Source organism: Chroicocephalus ridibundus, chromosome 2 (assembly GCF_963924245.1).
Source record: "Chroicocephalus ridibundus chromosome 2, bChrRid1.1, whole genome shotgun sequence".
In the NCBI taxonomy this organism is placed as follows: Eukaryota; Metazoa; Chordata; class Aves; order Charadriiformes; family Laridae; genus Chroicocephalus; species Chroicocephalus ridibundus.
In genome coordinates this window covers 143,744,987-143,769,808 of record NC_086285.1, presented here as the reverse complement: position 1 = coordinate 143,769,808, position 24,822 = coordinate 143,744,987, and the positions used below count along the sequence as shown (strand labels likewise).

At 43.9% G+C, this 24,822-nt stretch overlaps 1 protein-coding gene across 4 annotated transcripts; it reads left to right on the top strand.

Annotated features, from left to right (window-relative positions):
- Positions 1 to 11,979: 11,979 nt before the first annotated feature.
- On the top strand, positions 11,980 to 24,425 carry TP53INP1 (tumor protein p53 inducible nuclear protein 1). 4 transcript variants are annotated; one of them, XM_063327220.1, is made up of 5 exons: positions 11,980 to 12,100; positions 15,779 to 16,060; positions 16,551 to 16,899; positions 18,596 to 18,629; positions 20,981 to 21,136. In XM_063327220.1, the coding sequence occupies exons 2-5, from the start codon at positions 15,949 to 15,951 to the stop codon at positions 20,996 to 20,998; spliced, it is 513 nt and encodes a 170-aa protein (XP_063183290.1). In that variant the 5' UTR covers positions 11,980 to 12,100; positions 15,779 to 15,948; the 3' UTR covers positions 20,999 to 21,136. The 4 variants fall into 4 exon arrangements, with proteins under 4 accessions (XP_063183290.1, XP_063183289.1, XP_063183288.1 ...); XM_063327219.1 differs by having other exon boundaries at positions 16,548 to 16,899; XM_063327218.1 differs by lacking the exon at positions 18,596 to 18,629 and having other exon boundaries at positions 20,981 to 24,425.
- Positions 24,426 to 24,822: the final 397 nt, after the last annotated feature.

The window sequence follows — 24,822 nt, the reverse complement described above, 5'->3', positions numbered from 1 at the left end:
ATGGTTCTAGTTGGCTCTGCTTGGAGCAGGAAGGGTGGAGTCGGTGGTCTCCAGAGGCACCTTCTGGCCTCTGAACAGAATCCACTGATTCTGTGATTCTGTGACTGTGAAAAACGTAAATGATAGTACCAGTCCTCACTGGATCGACAGAAAGCGCTTGAGTATCCTTGGGCAGAGTTCCAGGCAATGTAGCAGAAACTGAAAGTTCTGAAGAAGCCTGCAGAGGAACCAAGGTTGTGGACACCAAAGTAACTGAAGTAACTTACAAAGTGCTTCAGGGAAGTGGACAGATAGTAAAATATCCATGCAGCCAGGGAATAATGACAAATATATTTTCAAGGGTTTGGGTTGTTTTTTTTCTTTCCATCCCCTGGCTCTGAGCATGTGAGGAAGCTGCAAGGCAGAGCCATCATAGGTAGGGAAACTTCCCATCATTCAGCAGTTAGCATCCTTGCTGGTTTACAGATGGTGTTGCTACTCCTCAAAGAGAATCTCTCACAACTCTGCTTGGCCAAAGCAATTTGCCAGACCCAGGGGACCTAGGAGAGGGGGACACACTTGGGCAGGAACTGGGAGGATCTTCTCAGAGGACTTCAGGGCACAAACATACATGGGATCCGTAATACTGAGATCTGCAGTAGTAGGTAGAAACATCCTCCCCAAAAAGTGCCCCTTATCAGCCAACCATAATAATTAGCGAAGTACGGCAGTTGCTGGAAAAATGAGAAGCCTAGCTACTGCCCTGCTGTTCACTTCCCCACATTTTTCTGGTGATGTGGGACCTCAAAGCGTTTCTAAAACACCTTTCAAAACCCAACTGTTTTCAAATCCACACACAGTCCAGAGTTCAGTTCTGAGCATTACAAATGGTCGTGCTAATTAAATGCAGCTAAGATAGTGAAAAGAGTTGCAGGGCAGACGAGATCAATGACAAAACACCCTTAGAGAGCACAGAAGGGGGAAAAGTGCTGATGTAGAAAGGTGATTTATGGGGATTCTCTGGTTTCTGAAACAGAAGAATTATTGAGAACCTTAAGGAGAAAGGAGCTTTAGGGTGGAAGATTGACGACTAAAAACCGTGGGGAAGTAATCCTTTCTGCATCAGTATGGCAAAGCTTCAGTTCTGGGAGGCAGGTCAATGCAGGTCAACGCTTGCACTGGAAATGCTAAGCTGGGGAACTTCTCTGGTCGCCTCCTTCCCCCACGTTGCCTCCTCCCCACCCCCTCTTTGACAAAGGGAAGCCAGTGCATTTTGATGTTGCGATTTCACATACCGAGCATTCAGCTTCACGGTCTTATTCCTAATCAAAGACTTCAGCGCCAGGCAGCCTGATGCAAAGATAAAATAAGTTACTCCGTGTATGGCGATTCTTATTTTATCCTAGAGTTAGCAAGTTATTAAACGTGGCTGGCGTTGGGATTTGGCACCTGTGAGTGTAGAGGGTCCTTTTCTCACCTTTTGTCCTGTATAGGCCGTTATCATCTTTTAACATAAAAACATTTCAAGATCAATCTCATACACATACACAGCTGTGAGTTACTCACACACCACTGTGACTTACTTTGTGCCCCCCCTAGTAGCTGCATCAAAAATAAAGTGAAGAGAAACTTTTATTCAAAGTGCCATTTTTATGCTTTCTTACAATCTGAAAACATTGTGTGAAAAGACTGGCACTCCGTATTATACACAATAAGTAATATTCCAGCCTGATCTGTAATTCCATTGCAACACAGGATGAGGATCTGGGAAAAGTTAGCATGTTGATTTTTGAAACTTCTAAATTTCTTTTGGATGAATGGAGTTACATATTTGAACAATCATACTGTTATGTTTGGACAGTTATGTGATTATATGACCATCATAGGCTGTAATTAGATGTAGTTGTCTCACTTTAAAGATACCATTTTCTTTGTTTCAGGAGGTTTCAGCCAGCAATTATTGCAATTGGATGGCATTTCAGTAGCCGGTCTCTAGCGAACTCCTATGATGAGTCACAGCATCGGCGAAACATGGCAAGTGTGGTGGTGTAATGTCGTGTAACAGCAAGTCAGTGTCTTCTGCTAATATTTTAATGACAACCCTCTCAAGTAGACCAAGTTTTCAGAAAGTGTTTGTTATTCACACATAATAATCTAGCTTGCAAAAACACCCTTGGAGGATAGAACTAATAAAATAAGCAGCTAGTTAGTGCACACTTCTTTATTTAATTTTATTGTGTGGGAAGAGGCATAGTTTTCTCGCATGAGAAAGGCACTGCTGTTGTCTGGAAAGTTTCCATATGGCCCTGCAGCTTTCGGATTGCTCCAGTCAAAGGTGTCAATCAGAAGTTTGCTCCACTTTCACTGTTGTTGACTTGTACGTCTGTATGTATTTCACAGATTGGCTTTATTTGAAAAGCAATGTATAGCTGGCTGTAAAGTATTAGTCATTAATCTGGCACCACTTAGCTGCAAAGTATTAATCATTAATCTGGCATCATTACATGCTGGGTTTCCATTCTAATTTCCTTTGTCTTGATTGTAAAATAACGTATGGCAAACAAAACGCAAGTTCGCTTTTCGTTCCCTCTGTTCCAGAGATGCATTTCAGAAACTGCCTGTTGTGCTCCTTTCCATCGGAGAAGCAAGCAAACCTGCCCAGCTCAGCGAGCCTCTGCGCTGCTTCCTGCACGCCATGACTAACGCAATTACACCAGAAGGAAGTTTAAAATAATTTCGTTAGCATTTGGAGCATGAGGTTCATCTTCAGCCAGACCTCAGACCGTGCTTTCCACAGCATTTGGATCACTGAAATACTCTTATATAAGCCTAATTGACACAATTAGAAGAATGACTCCTTACAGATGTGTGTTGCTGTAGCAACCTAGGGGGGAGGGCAGCCAAAGTGCCCTCCATATTCAGCAAAATAATATTAATCATAATAGGTAGACACACTTTATCCTTTTTATAAGGCACTTGCTCGGGAGCCAAGTGCCTTAGCATGTTGCAACAAGGATCACTGTAATGGAGTTGAGATAATTTGAAGGCAAGCTAAAATTCAGTAATAACCAAAATTACATGGAGACAGAAACATAGTCAATGTTGCCCAAATCTCCCAGGATATAGGCAGTTGGGCTAGCTGTTCAAGGCTTTGATTCTGCCACCACAGGAACACTGGGGGAGGAAAAACACCAAAGGCATCCATGGAAGCAGGAGGAGGCCTAAATTGCTGAGCTTGTCTCAGGTTTATCCTACCAAAGGGCCCAGTCATCCAGTGAGAGCACCGTGGGCAGACTTTAAATCCACCTGCCACCTCCTTGGTGTTAGAGGGACTCCAAGTCACTCCCTGTTGTTGGCAGTGGATTCGGATATGCATGAAAGTGTCGATGGATGCTGGCAGCGTGGTGAAATGGTAACAGGTCTCCTGCTTCCCCTGCGGCACACCGGAGCAGGAACAGCTGCTTTGAAGAGTGGATACAAATGCATTTATTCCTGATTCCATCTTGCCTGTCCCAGTAAACTTGCACATTTCATCCAAGCAGCATGGTCTCTTTGAAGTGTCAAAGGGACCACGTGCACTACCTGAGACTCACGACCTAGGATTTGTTTTCATGAAACCTTTTGATTGGAAGCCAACGGTAAGTATTTTGACTGGTATGATTGTCACTTCAAAGTTATTATTTTGACTAGCACCATTTGAAACTTTGTCTTGATGTCCTTGCGACTTGAACAGTCACATTGTGTTGCTCCAGAGTACAAGAAAAACCTGAAGTCGGTGCTGACTGGGACTGAATAATGGGATTTCCATTTCCAAGATGAAGCAGCAAGTGAATAGCATGAATAAACAAGCAAGTCTGAAAAAACCCAAACACTTATCTTTTGGATGATCATGGAAAATACAGATGAAAAGGCATCTCAAGAAGTCATCTATACCATCCCACTCTCTATAGATGGATGAATTTTATCTCTGTCGTTCCTGACTAAGTTTTATCTGATCTCTTTTTAATAAAGATTTACAATCCCCAGGCAATCTAGCTTAATGCATCACTAGCCTTATTTTTAGAAAGTTTTTCCTGATGTCTAACCAAAATCTATTCCTGCTGCAATGTAATGTCTTATTAATCTGCAATATCTTTATTTTTGAATCTCTTCACTAGAGCCAGCACCCCCTATTTCTCCAATCTTCCCATGTAAATTGTGTTTTTCTAGAGCTCTGATCATACACGTTGCTCTCCTCTGTAGCCTGATGAGTGTTTTATCTCTCCCAAGCATGGTGCACCAAGCCAGGCTCGCTGAGCTCCAGCTGTGCTTTGCCAATACTGAGAAAAGTGGAAGAATTACTTCACGTATTTTATAGCCTCTATTTATATTTGTACCTCTCGGTATGTAGTTTGCTTTTTTTGAAAGAGTATGCAACCTCCAGAATATTTCTGCAGGGCAGCTCCCTACTCATTTGCTCCTCAGTCTGTGTTTTTGCAGTGGATTATTCTTGACCAGACATAAAATCTCAGATTTCCTATTCTTAAATATCATCTTTTTTTTTTTTTTTCCTAGCAATCCATGTCGTTAGTTAATGTGACATTGATCTGTTGAATAGTAAACTTGTATGTCTTCCAACTTACTTTCACTTTTTTTGAGCTTTATCGTGCTGCTTTGTGCTGGGGATCTATAAACATTCAGCTTTGCTCTAATTATAGTTCCAGAGCCCAGGTACAGCGTGTTCATGTTGAGCTGCACGTGGCCCCTTCGCTTACCCTGTTGCAGGTAGGGTGGTATGATTAGAGCTGTTTGACCTGTAGCACCATTGGAAGCTCAGCTTGTCCTGATAATAGCGCAGTTATGTTTACTGTCCTTGCAGCTCTGGCGGTTACGTCTTATTACACCACCTTAATTATTCAAGCACTGACATTTGAGTGATAATACGTCTAAAATTCAGGCACAGAGAAAAAGAGTTCTTTCAACTTCAATGTCTTTTATTTAGCTCTTCTCTTGAACTGCCTGTTTTCTCACAACACATTCCTTACTCTGTCACAACCAGTCATGATGTTTTTCCAGAAACCCTGGAAGACACTCTGAGGCCCTCCTTCTGCCAGGAATTTTTTTATAAAAAACATTTCTAATACTTGAGCACTTTCACCACAGCAGGATGAAAGATACATCTTTAAAACAGATCAGGCAGCATGTTTTGAAGCACTGGCACAGGTGAGACAAATGGCTCGTAGCGCATCAGGTGTTGGGGTTGAGCCCTGGGGGGTACCAGGTGCTTGGAGACTGAGGGCATCGCTGACAAGTTGTCACGTTCTGTCACACCCTCACTCATAGCTAAGAAGTGCTGGTTTGGTGTATATGTTTAAGAGTCGAAGCATACTAACTTACTTTATCTAGGGTTTGGACCTCACACTGGCTGAACCATCAGCTGGAAGAATACCCCAGGAGTAGCTCTCTTATCCAAGAACCTTTCCAACAGCTTACAGCAATTTGAAAAGTTCTTAGACAGCCTACAGTAAAAAGGGTTAAGTGCAAACAACTCTCTTGCATCATCCCGGTGGAGTGCCTGACTACCTGACCACATCCTACATATGAGGAACTTAGGCAGGGTTATGTAGGCATCCCAAAGCCACGCAACAGGTTAACAACTAAATCTGGAACTACAGGTCTCTCGCCGTGATGGCTGGACAAGACGACCTCGCTGGCAAGTTTTGCTAAAATCATTGCTGTCATCTGTGGAGTTGCATTGTTATGCAGGGAAGCTGTATGTTGCGGTGAACACGAACTTTTCCAGACTGGAAGGGCATGTGGCAGGATCTGTCTCTTGCCTGGGGGCTTCATTAGCACAAATCTTGCAGAGACCGAGACCTCATTAATTTGTTATTGCGCAGAGCCAGTTTTTAAATGCTATCTGAAAAGAGCTCTTCTGATGAGTGTAATAGCAGATTCTGAGTTGCGGCGTTTCAGTATGCAGCAATGACTCTTGCACCTGGCTTCTGCAAAATGCTCATCCCGGCAGACGAGACCTCCCACGCTCGTTGCTCATCCAGCACAGCTCGGCTGGCACGGAGCGCTGCCCCTCATCGGGTCCGACCTACACAAGAAAGGGAACCCAGCAATAAGTGCTTGGGATCCCAAGTCAGTTCCTCCCTGTGTAAACTACATATACATATATGCTGTAGTACGCTGTATAAATAATTTACGAAATACACAAAGAAACACATATATATTTGTTTATATGGTATGCTAAAATTAGGTTTGAACATGCGAGCTAAAGATGTTGTGAAGTATTGATTGTCTTTGCTACGGATGCAGTGCCTGAGACCTGGGAGCAGGAAAGGTCACCTCTTTTTTATCCACTGTGATCACCTCGGGCTCCAAGGCAATAGACGTTATTTGGTCTTCTCTCAGAAGTACTTGGCCTTTTGTGTCTTATCTGTTGGGACCCATCTGAGCTATGCTGAGAAATGCTGGGCTCAGTATTTGCAAGAAACACCCATGGCTGAAAAGAATAACAAAGCAGAATCGCGGTGTGCGGCTTTGTACCCTGCAAAGACTAAGAGATCTTGCAAAAATAATGGTAAATTTGCGATTGGATGGAGTCTTGGAGTTGAAATCTGAGCACATCCAAGTGTATGATGTGATTCACGTTGCTTGGTGCTAAACTGATGTTGCTAATTCTTTTGTAACTGGTCACAACAGAACAAAGATAGCACTCACTATTTTAGGAAGCGTATGAATCAGTGGGAGAGCAGAAAGGAAACAAATGAATCGCTGGTGAGACTGAAAATGCCTCAGAGATGTGAACAGTGTGTGTCTGCTGACTCTGCGGTTGTGCAGAAAAATTCAAGGAAGGGTTTTAAGCATGGCTAGCCACACAACAAAACACGCTCCGAGCTGACGATTTAAGGAGGAAGCTCTCTTGCACGCTGGCTGTCATTCCCATATGATTTAAAGCACAGATATGCTGCGGACAGAGAAACCTACTTATCCTCTCACTGAACATTGCGTTACAATCATTACGAAGATAAATCCAGCACAGGAAAATGAGTTATGGCACTGAGGTAAATTCCTCCTAAACTCAACCTGTAGTAGGTGCTTAAAACCAACTTTTTACCGCCGTGAAGCCTCAGCATCTTTCCCCAGCATTAATGAAGCACACTTCCCTATACGCTGACCTCGGGGTGCCCATCAGCCTCAGATCGCCACTGAAATAAAGAACAAAAAGGGATGAAGTGTTAATAACCATGGTAATAACCCATCAAACCCCGGAAGCGTGTGGGAATGTCATAAATGTAACAAACGCGTGTTCAATGCCAAAGTAAAAGATTCAAGGGTCGTTTCTCGTTTGGGTGATAAGAGCCCTTTATTTGGTTGTCTTAGGTGGGAGACGTGCTTCTGGAAAGCCTCTCTAATGACAGGGCAAAGAGGGAGACAGCAAGGCAGCACGATTCCTGTTGTCCCCAGGGCTACAATAGGGGCTTTTATTACTGACTGCTTGAAGGAGAGAACAGGTTCAGGCAAGTGAAGCCATGCTGGACTTTTTCTAGTCCCAGAGACAAATATGAAAGGAGGCAGACGATCCCAATGGGAAAATGTTTGATGAATGCTGCTGGGCTCAGGAGAAAAATCGTTCCCGTAATGACCCAAGTGGAGGCATCTGGCGCTGCGGTACGGCAGTGCCTGCTGAGACACCCGACACGCTCCAGCCCGAGCTAACCGTCCAAATGCTGCCACCCAAGGTGCTCTAGAAAAAAGTAGAGTTATTCCTACCACGGGAATCTATACTGACTTCTGAGAGAATTTTTTATTTTGAAAAAGCGGAGGAAAAGAGCTTGATGTGTGGCTAAAGCTTACCGTTATTTCTTTAATCTGGCTATGATTTACAATGGCTTCCTGCCAATGGCAATTTGAAGACAGAATTATACCTGGTTTTGCTCTTGAACAATATGAAACGCAGGAATTGCATTTTGACAGTTTCTAAGGAAAAAAAGAGGTTTTTTTCTAGCCGAGGACTTTTTTCTGAAAAGGAAGACGGGTTTAATGTTTTAATGTTTCTTCCACAGAAAACTGAATCCCCCAGCTTTTTCAGTCTGGTTTGGAGGATCATAACCAGTAATTTCTGCCTCCTTGGATCTCACTCAGGCAAATCATGAGGTTCCTAGTCACGTCAAAATTGGATTCTTGAATTTGCTGAGTTCATGCTCTAGAAATACAGAAACAGGTCTCTAACACCTGTTTTGCATAAAAGTCTGGAAAGGCCTGCTCTTACTCAAAATTTTAACTTGCTGCTTGGGAAAATAGCATTAGAAACTTGTGACTTACAGCAGGAACAATCAATCTCGCATCTTTAAGCCAGTGTTTCAGAAACCTTTGCACTAACTAAAGTCAGAGGAAGAAGAGCAGAAAAGGAAGTGCTCATTTTCATTGAGGCTGATGTTTAAATCTAGAAGTCCACTTCAAAAAAGGGATTGACATTTGTGCAAGGACACAAATGTCAGCCCGTGCTTTTTGAAGCTTGGGTCTGTTCAGACTGCTGGTGATTGGATTGAACAACAGGATTGAAGTGTTTGTACCTAAATTTGGATAGAAAAGCTTGGACTCTCAACAGCAGCTACTATCTTTTCCATAGGAAAAAAAAATACAACCTTGTGTTCCATTGTGGTTAATCATAAACTTGAGAAATTTTTTAAATTATAACCCCCCACTATTTCTGCATATTGCATGTAGCAGGAGAGATCAAGACCTACGTGGCAGCGGTGACCTTCCAGAATCACGCAGAATCTCTTCCCATACAGCACAGGACTTTCTGCCACAGCCAGGTGGAAGTTGTCTTCCATGAGGCAAAAGGCATTAGACTTGGTCTTAATCACGATTAGGTTCAGGGCATCAGTTTTTAACTGAATATTAAACTGAAACTGTGGTTTTGGTAGCTGTGCTGCTCTGACCTTAAACCAATGACACACATTTCAACAAGGGTGAGGGCTGTGGCGGTTCCTGTACAGATAAGTCAAGTTTGTGCCGTATGGGAATGGTGGATTCGCTCCTGCAAGTCACTCAGAGTGATATCAAGTGGTTTATTATGCATTTTTTGAAAGATTTTTGATTTATCTTTGTCTGGAGGACATATCTTCTCCAAAGTTTAGAGGGAGTTTATTTTTTCAGACTGCGCAGGCTCTATGCGGTGTCGTTCTCCCTCCGGCTACTCAATATTTCTCATGCGGAGATACATCTGCGTTCTCACGTACCGCGTAAACGGGCACGGTTGTGGAGTAAGGACCTCTCCAAGAGGCACGACACGTGGCAGCGCTTTGTTATGGGTTCAGTGCGCTCATTGTAACTCACAGGTCTTGTGGTAGGAAGGTCAGTGTTTCTGTACCCCAGTGCTAGATATATGCGTGTCCATGTGCCTGCTGAATGCTGCTGTAGTATTTCATCACGGTGGGAACACGGACAGTAGGTCACGCCTTGCATTAATGAGTAGGATCTTGGAAAATCAATACAGTTCAAATAAGAGGGGACCTCTGCCCAGTCATTTGCTGTTCCTACAACACACAGAGCACTCTGGAGGCACGGGGAAATTTTTGCAGACACAGCAATGGCTGTGCCATTAAGCTGCCACCGAGCACACAGGAAAGTACAAGGGGATCTCTGCGAACTCCTACCAATAATTCAGAGTCATGCATTGGAAACGTGAACAGTTCTCTTCCTCCAGAGATCTCTCCAGAATTTTGTTTTTCTGTAATACAAACAAAAGAGTCAAATTCCTCAAGGGGAGGCCAGTCCCTGAGCCAGCTTTTGTGTCCAGCAAGCCCCAGACCAAAGTGACTGTCTGTCTTTTGCTGTCTGCGGGCCTGATCTAACGACCGGTAAAATCAATAGAAAGGCTAATTGATTTGAAAGGCTTTGGATAAAGCATCGAAGGCCACAGCGTGCTCCATTGCAGTCACCAGAAAATTCGTCATTGACCTCAGCGAGTGCGGGATGAAATACCCGGGCTCTCGGTCACCAGGTATTTAAGTCCACATACGTAATTTATTTCATTTGTAGCCATTCATATGCCCAAGTACTTCTCAGCTCTGGAACAAAAGCGCGCTGGTTGCCAGGTTGAGAAGAGGGGTAGCTTTCAGATCTGCTCCTCTCCCACCAACAGCGATGTGATTTGGAGGAAAGAATAAGCAAGTCCATTGTTTACAGCATTTTGGGATGCCAGGGAATTAAGGAAGGTAAGTCAAATGAAGAGGAAAGAAATGGAGAGCAACACTGCAGAAAGAGGAGCGCTCCTATCCCTTTAATTACTTCTCAGGCGACTTTAAAAAATATAAACGCTGGCCTTTTAACTTCATTACGAGTCTGTATCTCAAATACAACCCAAGCCTTCCTAGGGCTTGTCTACACTAGAAAAATACATTATGTTAATTGATTAACACGTAATGCTTAATATAATAGTCAATATAAACAAAGACTACTATGTTTAACATTTTTTGTTGTTGCTGACCCAAGGTAACCCAGCTGCCAAACATGACAGCTCTTGTCTACAGTAAGTGCTTTGTATCGCCTTAATTAACGTGTTCTAACACAATGTAATTTTGCAATACAGATAAGTCCTTCGGGGCATTTATTCTGTAAATTTAATTTTCTGTCTCGCCTATCTTGAATTCGCAGACACGCGCTGCTTCTGCCGTCTCCCCTCCCCCTTCGGTCCCGCAGCCCTGTCATTGGAAATCGAAGGAGCTTCATGGGCTTTTTCTCTGAGTTGCTTCAACTTATAATCCAAAAGTTCAATCAAACGTACAATCAGTCTACGTCCCTTGATGGTGCCGACGTTATGAAAATAAAGTTGATCTCATAATTCAGGGAGGGTTAGTTTGTCCTAGAAAAAATATCATCAAATACCAGGCATTTGTGAAGTTTTCGCAAAAGTCTTGCGAATCGTACAGCTTGGCAGTTTGTCAGTCAAATTGCACAGCCCATTCCCAGCTGCGGGAAGACACTTTTACTGTGTTTTTTTCCAAAATTTACTTTCTGTGTTTTGTTTTACATGGAAAAGCTTTGACCTGACGAGAAAAAAAAAAGGAGAAGGAAGGAAGGAAGGAAGGAAGGAAGGAAGGAAGGAAGGAAGGAAGAAAAAGAAAAAAGGAAGGAAAAAAGAAAAAAAGACAGAGAAAGGAAGGAAGGAAGGAAGGAAGGAAGGAAGGAAGGAAGGAAGGAAGGAAGGAAGAAAAAGAAAAAAGGAAGGAAAAAAGAAAAAAAGACAGAGAAAGGAAGGAAGGAAGGAAGGAAGGAAGGAAGGAAGGAAGGAAGGAAGGAAGGAAGGAAGGAAGGAAGGAAGGAAGGAAGGAAGGAAGGAAGGAAGAGAAAGAAAGAAGGAAAGAAGGAAAGAAGGAAAGAAGGAAAGAAAGAAGGAAAGAAGGAAAGAAAGAAAGAAAGAAAGAAAGAAAGAAAGAAAGAAAGAAAGAAAGAAAGAAAGAAAGAAAGAAAGAAAAAGAAAAAGAAAAGGAAGAGTACAAAAAGTATATTATTAAACACTGAGGTTAAAAGATGAAAAAGTTCATCTGAACTCCAGTGATGGTAACACGCCCATGCTGCACACCCCATATTTTAGTAGAAAATGTTATTATCACTTGTTTAACATTAACATTAACATTAACATTAACATTAACATTAACATTAACATTAACACGACTCGAGCTACTCTGCAGGGCTGAAACCACGCAAAACCCGCTCTATTTTTACGGCGTGTCGCGCGCAGGGCAGTTTGGCCACGCGTCCATTTCAGCACCTTTCCACCGGTCGCAGGCATTTGATATATTATTGTATTATTTATTAGGGTTTAATTAAGCGAAGGCCTCCGAGGGGGCGGGGCGAGCGAGGGGGCGGGGCGGGGCCGGACGGCCCCGCCCCGCCCCCTCGCTCGCCCCGCCCCCTCGCTCGCCCCGCCCACCAATCACGTGCGTTAGCGACAGCCGCCGCCGCCTCCCATTGGCAGAGGGGCGGGGAGGGGCGTGGCCAGGGAGGGGGCGGCCGGGCCCGTCAGCGGCGGCGCCGGGGCTATAACAACAAAGGGCTCCGCGGGGTGCGGACTCGGCGCGGCCGCGGAACGGGGGGAAACGGCGTCGGCAGACCGGGCCCGGTGAGTTTTGATGTTCGGCGGGGGTAGGGTTGAGCTTCGGTGTCCCACCGGTGGTCTGAGTGCCCCGGGACAGGCGGTGGAAGGCGGTCGGCGCAGCTCCCTGCATCCATCCCGGCTTTGCTTTCCGCGGAAAAACAGCGGGAGGAGTTGTTTGTGGGGGTTTTTTTTGCCGTTTTTTTTTTTCGGTTGTCGAAGAGCCGGTAGCCGTGTCCTACCCTCCCCCCCCACCACCACCCCCGTTCCCTCCGCCCAGCGGCGGGCCTGGGCTGGGCTCCGGAGCGCAGCCGGGAAGGTGCGCAGCTGCTACGGGCTCCGCCGGGTCAGCCGCCGGCTGGGCTGGAAGCGGCTTTTTGGAGCCTCCTGGTGGTAACGGAAAGGCGGCGAGATGGGGGCACGGGGGGGACCGGCAGCCAAAGCCCTCCGAGAACTGCAGAAGTCATTTGGGAGGGGTGTCTCTTTTGAGATTTTTTTGTTGGAATGCACCCCGTCTCCTCTGCTAGGATATAAATGGGGAAAAAAAAAAAAACAAACAGGAAAAAAAAGGGTTTTCTTGATGCAGCAACACAATGTTGTTGATCACCCCTGGAGTACTGTGTCCAGTTCTGGAACCCCCAGCACAGGAAAGACATGGACCTGTTGGAGCGGGTCCAGAGGAGGGACACAAAAATGATCATAGGGCTGGAGCACCTCTGCTATGAGAACAGGCTGAGAGAGTTGGGGCTGTTCAGCCTGGAGAAGAGAAGGCTCCAGGGAGACCTTATAGGGGCCTTCCAGTACCTAAAGGGGGCCTACAGGAAAGCTGGGGAGGGACTCCTCATCAGGGAGTGGAGCAACAGGATGAGGGGAAGTGGTTTTAAACTGAAAGAGGGGAGACTTAGATCAGATATTGGGAAGAACATCTTTACTGTGAGGGTGGAGACACTGGAACAGGTTGTCCAGAGAAGCTGTGGCTGCCCCATCCCTGGAAGTGTTCAAGGCCAGGCTGGATGGGGCTTTGAGCAGCCTGGTCTAGTGGGAGGTGTCCCTGCCCATGGCAGGGGGGTTGGAATTAGATGATCTTTAATGTGCCTTCCAACCCGAACCATTCTATGATTGGAGTGTTATCTGGAACAGCCTTTTATCACTGCTGTGGCAGAGCCAGTTGCTCCTAGTCTTGTCTTTTCTTGCAGCCAATAGTTCCTGGAGTGACTCTCTCAGCCTCTGTCTCGTTTGCCTCCCCTAGTGATGGCCCTTGATAACAGCGTCACTTCTGTGTCCCCATCTGCCTTGCACAATAGCATGCGAATGTGGCATTTTTCAAAGGCACTTGTCCAAGAGGATGTCAAAACATCAACCAGTTTCTAAATGATTCAGATGGCTTTTTGGATCCTCCTTGGCTGGGAAGGGGGAAATGGGGCGACCTGCTTTTGATCAATAGAAAGACATTTATGGTCCAAAAGCTGTAGCTTGTTTAGCTCTCGGGAGCAGTGATCTCCCTTTTCCTGGTTGGAGGTTAATTATTTGATGTTGCTGTGATGCCTGTGGAGCTGTCATGTAGGAGTGTGAGCTTTTGTCTTGCTCTGCTCTACACGAAGAACAAAAAGACAGCCCTTGCCTCAAGGTACTTCCAGTTTAGATCTAGGAAAGAGGCAACGCATGCGTGAGGCCGTGGGAGTGTGGGGGAAGCCAGCACTGATCAGCAGTTACGCTATGGCTTGTGAGTTAGCCTAAAGAAAAAAAACAAGCTCTTTTGTTCCTAGGCCTTGTGCCAGAAGAGGGTTAGGGGTGGATACTGAACATAACTGGAAAGCTACAAACTTCAAACTTTCACCTAGAATCCGTTTCCTTATCTGTGGCAAGCTCTGTCTGTAATTGAAGCACTCAAACCTCCTCAAGAAGATGCTTAGGAACACTGTGGGCATTTGGCGTTTCCTTAGGTAACCCGCCCCGGGCTTAGCGACATTAATGGTTAAAAGTGTTTCCTGCTAGTAACCACTGAAAATTGAACTTTACTGCAGTTAAAAGCCACTTCTGCTTACTGTCAATGTAGAAGAAGGGAGTAAATGTTTGCATCTTTCTTCACATAATTGACTACTGTTGTAATTTTTTTCCTTTCCTCTGTTAAGCTTTTCATTTTTTTAAACTTTATCCTTTTTCTGCAGACTTCTGATCATTCTTGTAGCTCTCTTAAAGAGAGCCCAGATGTTCTGTTTTCAAGCGTGGTCTTAAAAACTAGCCTCTTATCACTACTGCGGCTGAGCCAGTTGTTCCTAGTCATGGATTTTCCTGCAGCTGGTAGTTCCTGTTGAAGAACTAGAGTGCATAACTTCTGGAGTTACACTGTACCTTTTCATATCGCTTCTGAAGACTACTCTAGGCTTTAATCCTGTCCTTTTGTACTCTTTGGATAAGGAGGTAGCTGCATACGTGTCCATAGGAGCAGTATCATATGGAGCAGGTGCTTGTCCTTGCATCGAACAAGTGGGTGATGGGGTCTGGTGTCCTGGGGTAAGATGGCAAAGGCCAAAATGACCCTTTGGTGTGGCCTTTGGTGTGGCCTGAGCGTTACAGGATGGAGCTGGGTATACTGGCGTTAAATACAACCCTTTGAGTTGTATCTTTTAATGGCTGGGTTTGTCTGGTGTGGTGTGTCTTGCTCCTTTCTCTTTCTGAATGCAGACACTCATACCCTGCTACATGCATATCTTCTTCCCTATTAAATTATTAAACAGGTGTTTAATCTGTAGTAATTCTGACATGCTGTGATAGTTCAAGTATTACTATGGTGAAATTGACTTGTAAATTGGTGAATATTTTCCTTGTATAGCCTTTACTGATTCAGCTATGTTAATGGCTTATATTTACTGGCTCATACATAAATATTCAAAGGCTGTAAACATGCTGATCTGAGGTGGTTGAACATTCAGTTTCTTAGTAGTAACGGGATTTTTCATCTTAACCGCAAAATATAGCGTTCAGGTTTTTGGTGACTAATTGCTTGTAGATTTAGGGAGGTGTATTGAGAACCAAACATTGGTTTTAATTAAGTATACGTGTTACTTTTCCTTGTTGCTTGGACTTGCCATAGGTGACTAGTTGGGCTCTTGCTGTGAAAATGATCCCGCTGGTAACTATGCGGTGCACTTTGAACCTGGAGAGGGGATGTGCCTTCCTGCAGTGTTAACTTGTAGGCAGCGGCCCTGGGCTGCGTGTGATGGGAGAGAGAAGATACGCTGCCTTGGGCACCCCTTGCAGGGATCTCTGGGAGAGGTGTGAGGCTGTGTCAGCAGAGGGGATGCCATGTCTGCAGCTGAAAATGTGTGCTTGCCCTTGGCATCTCGCTCCGACCGGGAGCAAGACAGGCGAGGAGCTGGGGGAGCACCTATGTGAGTGTGGAGGCATGAGGCTCCAGTATGAAAGTCCTCCTCCCGTAGGAGAAGGTGGGGACAGATGGCTGAACAGACATTTGCGTGGGGAGGAGGATCTGGAGGAAGGAGCTCAGCTCCAAGGACAGACCTAAACTTTTTGAGTGTTATCTAGCTGGGAGGGAATGGTGAATGCCAGTGAAGCTGCTTCTCCTCTTAGAAATGTTCACTGGCACCTCAGGCTGCGCTAATGAGAGGGTTTCTAATATGTTCTCTAGGGATGTTACCTATTGCTTTGTCATTAAGACCTCTGTCACTATTTTTTTTTTTGCAGGTTTCACACAAGCTGTTTACCAGTCATGCCTCTGCATGTCCCGTCCCTAAGCTGATAAAGCATCTATGCACTTTAATCTCGTCTATGCCACTCTTCTAGTACAGTGTGAGCTGTGCCTTGAACCTTGGATATAAAGACCTACCAGCCAAAGTCTTGTTTCTGCCTTAGTAATGTTCCAGAGGTTAAATAACATGCTCATGGGAGAGATTAATGGCTTGTCCAGCCAAGAGCCAGAGTTCAGCGAGAAAGAAGATGACGAGTGGATTCTGGTTGACTTTATAGGTAAGACGTCTGTCAAACGTAAGCTCTGCTTAGGAACCAGCAGCTTGGGAGAAACTTTACCTAAGCAAAACCAGTGTGGGTTAGAGCGTAGGTTGTCTTCCAAACAAATGTACCAAAACATGTTATGTAAACCGATGAGAAAAATGATGTCAGGTTTATAAGTCTGACACAGGCTTCAGCAGAACCACTTGTACAGATAAAATATGTTTGACTTATTACGCAATTGTATTGCGTTACTGATAACAGCTGTGTTGTGTGTCTAATGTGGCTTGTCAGGGAACTCCCTTTTCCCCTCCCCTTGCTTTTTTTTTTTTTTAAAAAAAAGAAACCCAAACAAACATGTATACATGCTGATTAGGGGTTTATTCCTGTTTCTTTGTTGTCTTTTTTTATCTCGTTTCTGGCTACGTACAACCTTGTTGTTTTTGACCTCCTGCAATCACCAACATCCATGGGTTCCTCTCCACTGACTGATGGCCACCGGCAGCAGACACTTGCACTAATTGCTCCGTGGAGGAAGCGGACATCGCTGAAGCATCAGCCGCGGATGGCTCGCCTGTTTTCTCCTGTTTACCGTCTCCCTTGGAATGCTTGCCGGAGGCCAGCGAGTCTTGCTTCATCCAGTTTGAGTCGTGCCCCATGGAGGAGAGCTGGTTTATCACCCCTCCCCCATGTTTTACTGCAGGTGGATTAACCACTATCAAAGTGGAAACCAGTCCGATGGAGAACCTCCTCATAGAGCATCCCAGCATGTCTGTGTATGCTGTCCACAATACCTGTCACAGCCTTAATGAGACTGGGTGCGGGGATGAGGAGTTCCGCAGCCCAGGTAGTCCCAGGTACGTCTGACTTCTCTTGTCAGGGAGCTCTGTTGCTGAAAATATCTGGTTTCTACTTGATCAGCTTAGACACTTAATACTGAATTTTCCAGCTTATTTCAGAGCAAGTGAATAAAGCATGAATACTACCCAAGGTGGGTAGGGTGGTCAGGGCTGCTTAGAAAAATGTTATACAAGATGACCGTGTCAGGAAACAGTTGGGTGTGCTATTTTGACACTGCAATAAATATTTATGGAGCCTAATTGTTCCCTCACAGAATGTGCTCCAGTCCTGTTGAAACTGGTGGCAGTTAGCTGTACGACTGATAACATAGATTTGAAAGCACTTTGCCCCCTCCATAGCTATATATATTTTTCATAACTATTAGTCAGTACCCTTTTGGTCACCTTGTGAGATGAAACATATTACACTAACTATCCTGACAGGGAAGTCTGTTTTGGCGTTTTCTTGTTCCTTACACCTAGTGATAGATTAGGACAGGATTAAATTTTCCCGCAGGTGGCTTGTGGAACAAAAGCAAACTGAAATATTCCACAAAACTTACTCCCCTCAAGGTAAAAAGTTTTGCTGCAAACTTCTACTTTTAGCAAGGTAAGAAGTAGTGCTGTTTGACCTCTTTTTTTTTTTTTTGAGTGCTAAACATCTGGCCATGTGGAATTATTGCAGATGCATGTTTGCTGTGCACTGCTGCTTTGGGGGTAACTATCCCATGTATACAGCTATATGAGCGCAGTACATGTAGATGTATACAAATAGAATATTTTTGCCATCGTGACTCCACACTTGCCCGTGCGTTCATTGATCTGGAAGTAATTGGGTGTTTTGTGAATCGTGATTAATAACAAAAACTGACTTTTCCTCCCATCTGGTGCCTACTGTTAGAAACAATTGGAGGGAAAAAAATCATAGTATAGTAAGCTTTGTTACACAGGGGAAAAAATGCATGCAGTGGTAGGCTTGCTGTAGGTAGATGCCCATCGACTTTTCTGATCACCTCCTTGCCACGTTTGAAGCTCTTAGTTCAGAGGAACGGGTGACTGAGGGGACATACTACTGCATAATGTTGAAGTGTAGTGCCGATACAATTAATCTTGAAGAGCAGGGGACTTGTATAAATATTTGGGGAGGGCAGTTCGTGATGCTAAGTGTCAAGGGTCTAGCTTAACTTAAATCGGACAGAAGCTATAAGCACACAGCACCTTCAAAATGAGGGTCTGAAGGAATCTGCAGGAGAACTGTAGGCTGTGAGGCATATCCTAGTGAGAGACAGTAGATCAATTAATCTAAAATATCGATTATATTGGATAGTAACATGTAAAGTAAGATTCTGACTTTTCTCAGTGACTTGTGATCTAGGGATACTGGTGTAAATTCTTCTAGAGAAGAATCTTGTGTTATATTATGCTGTACACTTACGCTGCTTTAATGTGTCGGGAAGCTAAAGGTGTGGCGATCCTCAATGGGAGTGTGAATAAGTTTCTTCACACTGAATTCTGTGCCCTTGCTTCTGTCAGAGGATCCGGGCTTTTGTGGAAGAGTTATTTTTGTGTGGCAGAACTGGGAGTAGGCTTAAGTCTGAAGCTGATGAGGTAGATTACAGAAACTGGGAAAATCAATTACACTGATAATGCAGTAAGTTTCAAAAGCTGTTTTGAAGTCTCTAGTGGTTTAATGGTTGGCCATTTAATATTGTAGGGCCAAGAAAAGCTGCTTAAGGCACACTGGCACAGTAAGTACTACTGGTTTGGGACAGTGCTTCTTGTTTGATCAGGCTGCTAGCAACACTGCTTCCTCTAGAAGCCTTGTCTGCCAAAACAAGGTTTTAGGACTAACCTTTGTGCCAAATGATGTTACTTGATCAAGCCTAACTACATCTGCTTTAACAAGCCAAAACGCTAAGTGCAGAAAAATTACTTCAGTATTAATTGGGGTGGGGTCTGAAGCCTTTAATGTTTCTTGTGAAGTCTGGCTCTGTGGCGCAACTAGCAGGACACTTAACGCTTTCTAGTAAAATAGATGCTGGGGATGCAGCAGCAAATGTATGTAGCAGCGGTCTGGCTTTAGTCACAGCCCCTCTAAAATTACGTTTTGACAATATTGGTGGTGGCTTATCAGCCCTGTTCTCTCAGTGCCCAGGGCTCACTAGTGCCAGGTGATGAAAGGCAACCGCAAAGATGCCAAAAATGCTACTTTTTGGAAGAGTATGTGACCTCTTAGCTAATTCAAACCACCTCTGCTATCCCAGTTTCACTTTCAGGTGGCAAGTGGAAGAGTGTTGGTTTGTAAACCAGTGCTGAAAGGGTATTTGATAAGGCGGGGGGAAGCTTAAATATCTTCAACCAGCAATTATAAACCAGTTTTTCTCCTTTTGTGGAGGAAATCTATTTGCTCCTTTTAAATTCAAAGCAAAAGGATGTTGTATGACTAACTTGACGAAGAGAGGGAAGTTTATATTTTTCCATAACAAACCGCAATGCTTTGTATTAGCAGTTGCTGCCCTTTGCTAGCTAATGACATGCAGCAAGAGCCTGCTTAGGAAATTCAGGTTCTGGTAACACAAGGTGGTGTGGCTTCGTAGCTCCTTATGGCTTTCCCCAGAAAGGCTTCATTTGTAGTTCCACCTCTGGCACTGCTGAACATGTGAAGGGATTGCCCCATATAGAAAACAGTAGCCCTATATTTGCCAGCACCCTAATGTAAATTAAACTGGTGTAATCTGCATAGAAAGTGTTTACAAGGCACTGTAAATTGACTTGTGCTGTGTTGCTTGCTTATTTCTTGCTTTGTATTTCAAGTGGTAGGTTTAGGACAACCTCCAGTGAAGGAACATGTAGCTGTTCATGGCTTTAGTCAGTCATATCAAGCTATCCAAGGAGCCAAGAGCAAGCAGATTTGGATATTTAAAAGAAAAAAAGTCGAAGGGAGGGAGTATTTCCTTGCTAACAGGGAGTATTTCGCTCCAGTGTGGAGTTGGGGGAGGCAGAAGAGCTCTCTTCTGTGCCAGGCACCTGCAGCCCACCCAAGGAGCAAGGCTACAAGGGTGTCCCATGGGCATGGCAGTCCAGACTTGTGTCTGCAGAGACATCATACAATAAATGCAAGTTAAGCTCTTCCAGAGAGACTCTCTAAAGTCACGCTAGTGCTGAAAAACAGACTTTCCCCAAAAGACCTCTTGCTCATGCCTGAGCAAGCTCCTGGTCTTGCAGACAACTTTCCTGGGCACCGTGGAGTTGACAGCTAGCTGGTGGGCCCTGGGTGGAGAGAGAGAAGGCAAGCAACTCTGGTCATACCAGCAGTGGCACTCAGACTTGGGTTTTGCTTTGCTTTTAAAACTGCCAGGCTATTTTTAGCTTTGCTTTGGAAGTATCAGGAAACATCAGTGATTGTTCTGTTAAGTAGGGAAGTCCTTTCTCAATATGTCAGTCCCTGCTTGCATAGGCTGCTGGTTTGTTTTTCCACTAGTGCATGATGGAGTAAGGGTTTGCCAAAACTGCTGTCTGCTCATGAAATCTAGAGGGCTGGCTGAGGAACAATCCTTCTAAGATATTTCCTGTGTGTCACAACTGGTCTATCTTTCCCATTCCTCTGCATGACCATTGTTTGGATTTACTTGTGTGGCTGGCAATCCAAACACACTTTCATTAGCGTGCTTCTGTTTTCAGGCTGGCCCACCTATGTTCAAGATGCTTTTAAACCAAACTTCACCTAGTCGATAGCCCCAAGTCTTCTAAAGCCGGAGCAGCGTGACACACATTGCTTTATATTTCTGGTCTATGTTGCATCTTGGGCTTAGGGAGGTGGGTTGGGGAAGGAAGGGTGCAATAGCATAATGCACCAAAAATCCAAAGGCTGTTGTGGTGCCCTTGCACTAAGATTGAGTTGGCGGCACCATGCGTTACTTACCAGTGTGCTTTTCCTAAAGAGGCTTGACCTTGCATCAGCCCAAATCTCTGCCCAGTAGATTAAGAGTGTCCTTTTGAAATGCCGGGTGTTGATGTCCATGTTCTCCTGCCCGCTATAGTTTGTATGTCTTTCCAATGCACCTCAGTAACGACTGATATCTGCTCATTACTTTTGCAGACTGGAGGCCCGAAATGAAACAGGACAGCGTGTTCACTGCTATGTCACAGCTCTTGCTACTCGTTCAACTTTCCTGGAAAAAAACAAGAGCTTTCGTCCTACCCACTGGATAAAAGAACATAATGAAAGACACTATCTCAACAGAAACGGTCTCCGTCGCCAAAACCTCACCAGGGATTGCCACTCTCGGCAAATCAAGCACAATGGACTGTTTGTTCACCAGCCTTGCCAGCGTCAGTTCAATTACTGATGGCTCTCATGGTTTTAATCTATGGTCTAATTGTTTTTCAGTTGCTCTTGTTTTCATGCATAGGTAAGTGTGGTCAATCCCAAGCTGATCATCAAACCCTCAAACATGATCATAACTAGTGTTGCATTCTTTTGAAAAGACACATAAATCTCTGCACATCATGCAGCAAGTCCTAAACGTTGGTGGTAAATTTCAATGTCTTGGAAGCCTATCAATACAATAGTTTGTGTGCTGTTTTATAAACTATGATGTATAGATGGGTTCTTAGTTGGTATTCTTAAAGAAACTTCACTGAGATGGAAATCAGTTACATTTTGCGTTAATCAAAGTGGACTTAGAAAACTTAAGGATAGCCATATGCTTTAAAGACCACTACTTGACAGCTTGTGTATCTGTCTGTATTCAGCATATATGATTACTTTCTAATAAGGAAATACTATAGCTGCCGGTGGATATTACATAGCTATGCTGAACTGTTACAAGAAGGACATCTAATCTAAATTGCCTAGTACCTGCTTGTGTTAGTGGAGTCTGTAGGTGTGTTGGGTACTAATTATGGGTGTCAGAAAAAGGTTAAATGTCCCCCCCAATATTGTCGCAGTATGATATGGCACTGGTGTTACAGATGTAGTACCTCACAGTGGAGTGGAAGGAAAAGTGGACCTAGAGGTTAAGTGCAGATGCACAACCCAGAGAGCTGAACTGGGTTTTACTTGGTACAGTTCGAGTCCTTTCTCTAACTCTTTCTGTCTTTTGAAAGATGTATTTCCCCTACCCTGTTTCATTTAATCTCTAATCTAGTTAAAGGAAAATGATGGTGGATCCACCATTCTTTCAATCTCATCATTAGCTGACTGCTCTTTAAGTAAGTCAGGCTGATGGATGGCTATTTCTGAGCTGCTAATTGCTGTTAGATTGTCTCGTATTTACAGATTGAGGGTAGCTCAAAAGTAGCTAGAAGGAAGGTTTTATCAGAAGTTCTCCTAGTTTTCTCTCTATGAAAATGAAGTCTGAGTTAATTGTGACTGGAAATGAAGGGCAGTGTGTGGCAGGGAGAGGAGCACGCTGAAAAACAGTCTTGCAGAACTAAACACAGTGATGGCAGGGGGTGTAAAAATTGAGATAGATGGGCAGTGGTTGTTCTCCTACCCCATTGGGGGCAGAAGGACTGGATAGCCATCCTCTTGGGCCAAACAGGAAAGAAAAGCTATTCAAAACTAACCAGTAGTTTTCTTTAAGAACACTGCGTGAGATGTTTTGGAAGCTGGCAGGCACTTAAAAAAAAAAAGTTCCCCTGTTAAGAAAGAGTGCGTATTACACAGCAGCCACATGGCACACAACCCTGATATATCAATCTGGGAAGGAAATTAAATGGCTATGGAGGTAAGGAAGCAGAAATCTGCACCAAAAGAAGGGAGGAAGTAGAAGTAAGTTTATCCCCCTTTCTGTCAGTGCTTAATGTGACTTACTGGTTTTTCCTTGTGTTTAGTGCCTCGGGCATTAAAGTGTTAACATTACATTCAGCCATGTCTTCCAGTAGTCCTTATACAGAAGTTAGTATAAGGAGTCACGCGAGGAGTCTTTGAAATTAGGCAGGATCGATAATGTGAGTTATTCTAGACCTATGAAGCATTTTAAATTCAGCTAAATGCTTCAATTTCACTGAAGCAAAACCCCAGCAATTTGGATTAACCTTGATGTAGTGGTACTGTTGCATGTTCTGCAGGTGAAACTGTTGCGGCACATACTTAGTGTACAAGAAACGATATTTATAATGTCCGTTTCAGTGCAGATGTGCTGCTTCACTGGGATTAGTTAGGATTGTTGCAAAGGGATGTTGACAAATAGTTAAATATATAAAAGAAAGAGGTGCTTTCCTGGATAGACTAGCTTTTTTTTTAACTCTAAAGACATGTTGAATTCACATAGACAGTGAAAGAAAACAGAATTGGTCACATCATCAGTTTCCAAAGCAGAGATTTTGTTACTACTCTTCTCAGCAGTATGTGCCCATGTCCATACAACAATTCTTTTGTGGTCCAAGTACTCTGGTTTAGCTGCAAATAAGTGTAGTTTCACTAGTCTTTCATCTGTTCATGAGTACTCTTACTTGCCTCAGATTATCTGCCTTTATCACTCCAATTCTTTGCCTGGCTTGAACTACCTTCTCCTCACTGCCAACTTTCTAGCTCAGGAAAACTCTTTGCTTTCCTTTATTTTTCTTTTATATAAAAGTAACTACTTTCCTTCAGCTTTAATTTTCTTAAAGTGAAATGAAGGAAGATGGAGTCTCCACCTCCCCATGTTGGAAGGAGTAAGCGATCCTTTAACTCTTAATGGGGAGATGGAGTTGAGAGTATAAGGCTCCCAGGCATTACAGTGAGAGCCTTGGTCCGTTCTTCTCAGTAGGCAAGTAAATGCAACTTTAGACTGCTCCTAGAATTGGGAGATACTGATCTTTTTATACTACATTACTAGATGACTTTCTGGTGATGAAAACCTATATCTTTCAGGATATAAACTGTTTTGTTGCACAAAGCTGTGCTTCTCAATTTGTAATATTGGAAACCGTATTATTGTGTGAGATAGTACTGCATCAATGGCTTTTTGTTGATTTGTTTTACGTATTTATGTTGGTCTAGCCCTGTTTTTTGCCTGGAGCTATTGGGCAATTAGATTTGTTTTGGTTTTCTGTTTTAATAGTGAGCTGTGTGGCTTTTTATATGGTTTTTGAATTGTATTAAAGTGTGTGTTTTTTCTTGTAAAAGTGGAGGCCTTGCACTGTCTCATACGGATTGATATTCATGAATCTTGCTGAAACTGTATTTTCATATGTATTGGTCAATAGACAGATTTGCATTTTAAACTGTGCCTTCTACACAGCAAACTTGAAGATTCAAAAGGGACATTTCAGTTAGGATTAATACTGTACATCAGTCTATGCATATATGGCAGCTTCTCTCCAGAGCCACCTCTCTATTTGTAGCAGTCCTTTTGATATGGAAGAATGTCTGGCTCTTATTTTTTAATAGTTTAACACAAGCTGAAAACCGACAAAATACAGCACTTTGCCAAAAAGTAGCATTGCTTAACCAGTGTGCATTTACTAAAGCGATCTTCTGTATTTTGTTTTCATAGTGCATTCTGTGCACCATGGGGAGACATGATCTTAACTCTCAATAAAAAATGGCCTATCAAAAACTGTCAGTCTGTTCTTTTATGTTACAGGTCAGTCAAAGTCCAAACGCCTGAGCACCCCATTCAGGTGTGGTAGGTACAAGTACAGAGTATCTCAGAATGCTTGCACTAGTATGGAAGTTCTTCTGGGAACCAGTTAGCATTACTGATGAAGTGACAGCGCGCAGTCTAAGGAGTGCTATACATCCCTGCCAACTGCTGCGTTTCCTGATCATGGAATTGTAGGGGTTGCAAGGGACCTTCAGAGGTCATCTAGTCCAAACCCTCTGCCGAAGCAGGTTTACCTGGAGTAGGTTGGACAGAAACGCATCCAGGCTGGTTTTGAGTATCTCCAGAGAAGGAGACTTCACCACCTCTCTGGGCAGCCTGTTCCAGTGCTCTGTCACCCTCAAAG

Excerpts from the sequence above, each read along its gene's own strand:
- TP53INP1 (XM_063327217.1), top strand. The coding sequence starts at position 15,949 with ATGTTCCAGAGGTTAAATAACATGCTCATGGGAGAGATTAATGGCTTG. Across the intron at positions 16,061-16,547 it reads GATTCTGGTTGACTTTATAG|CAGACACTTGCACTAATTGC; the intron begins GTAAGACGTCTG and ends GGCCACCGGCAG. Across the intron at positions 16,900-20,980 it reads CGCAGCCCAGGTAGTCCCAG|ACTGGAGGCCCGAAATGAAA; the intron begins GTACGTCTGACT and ends TTACTTTTGCAG.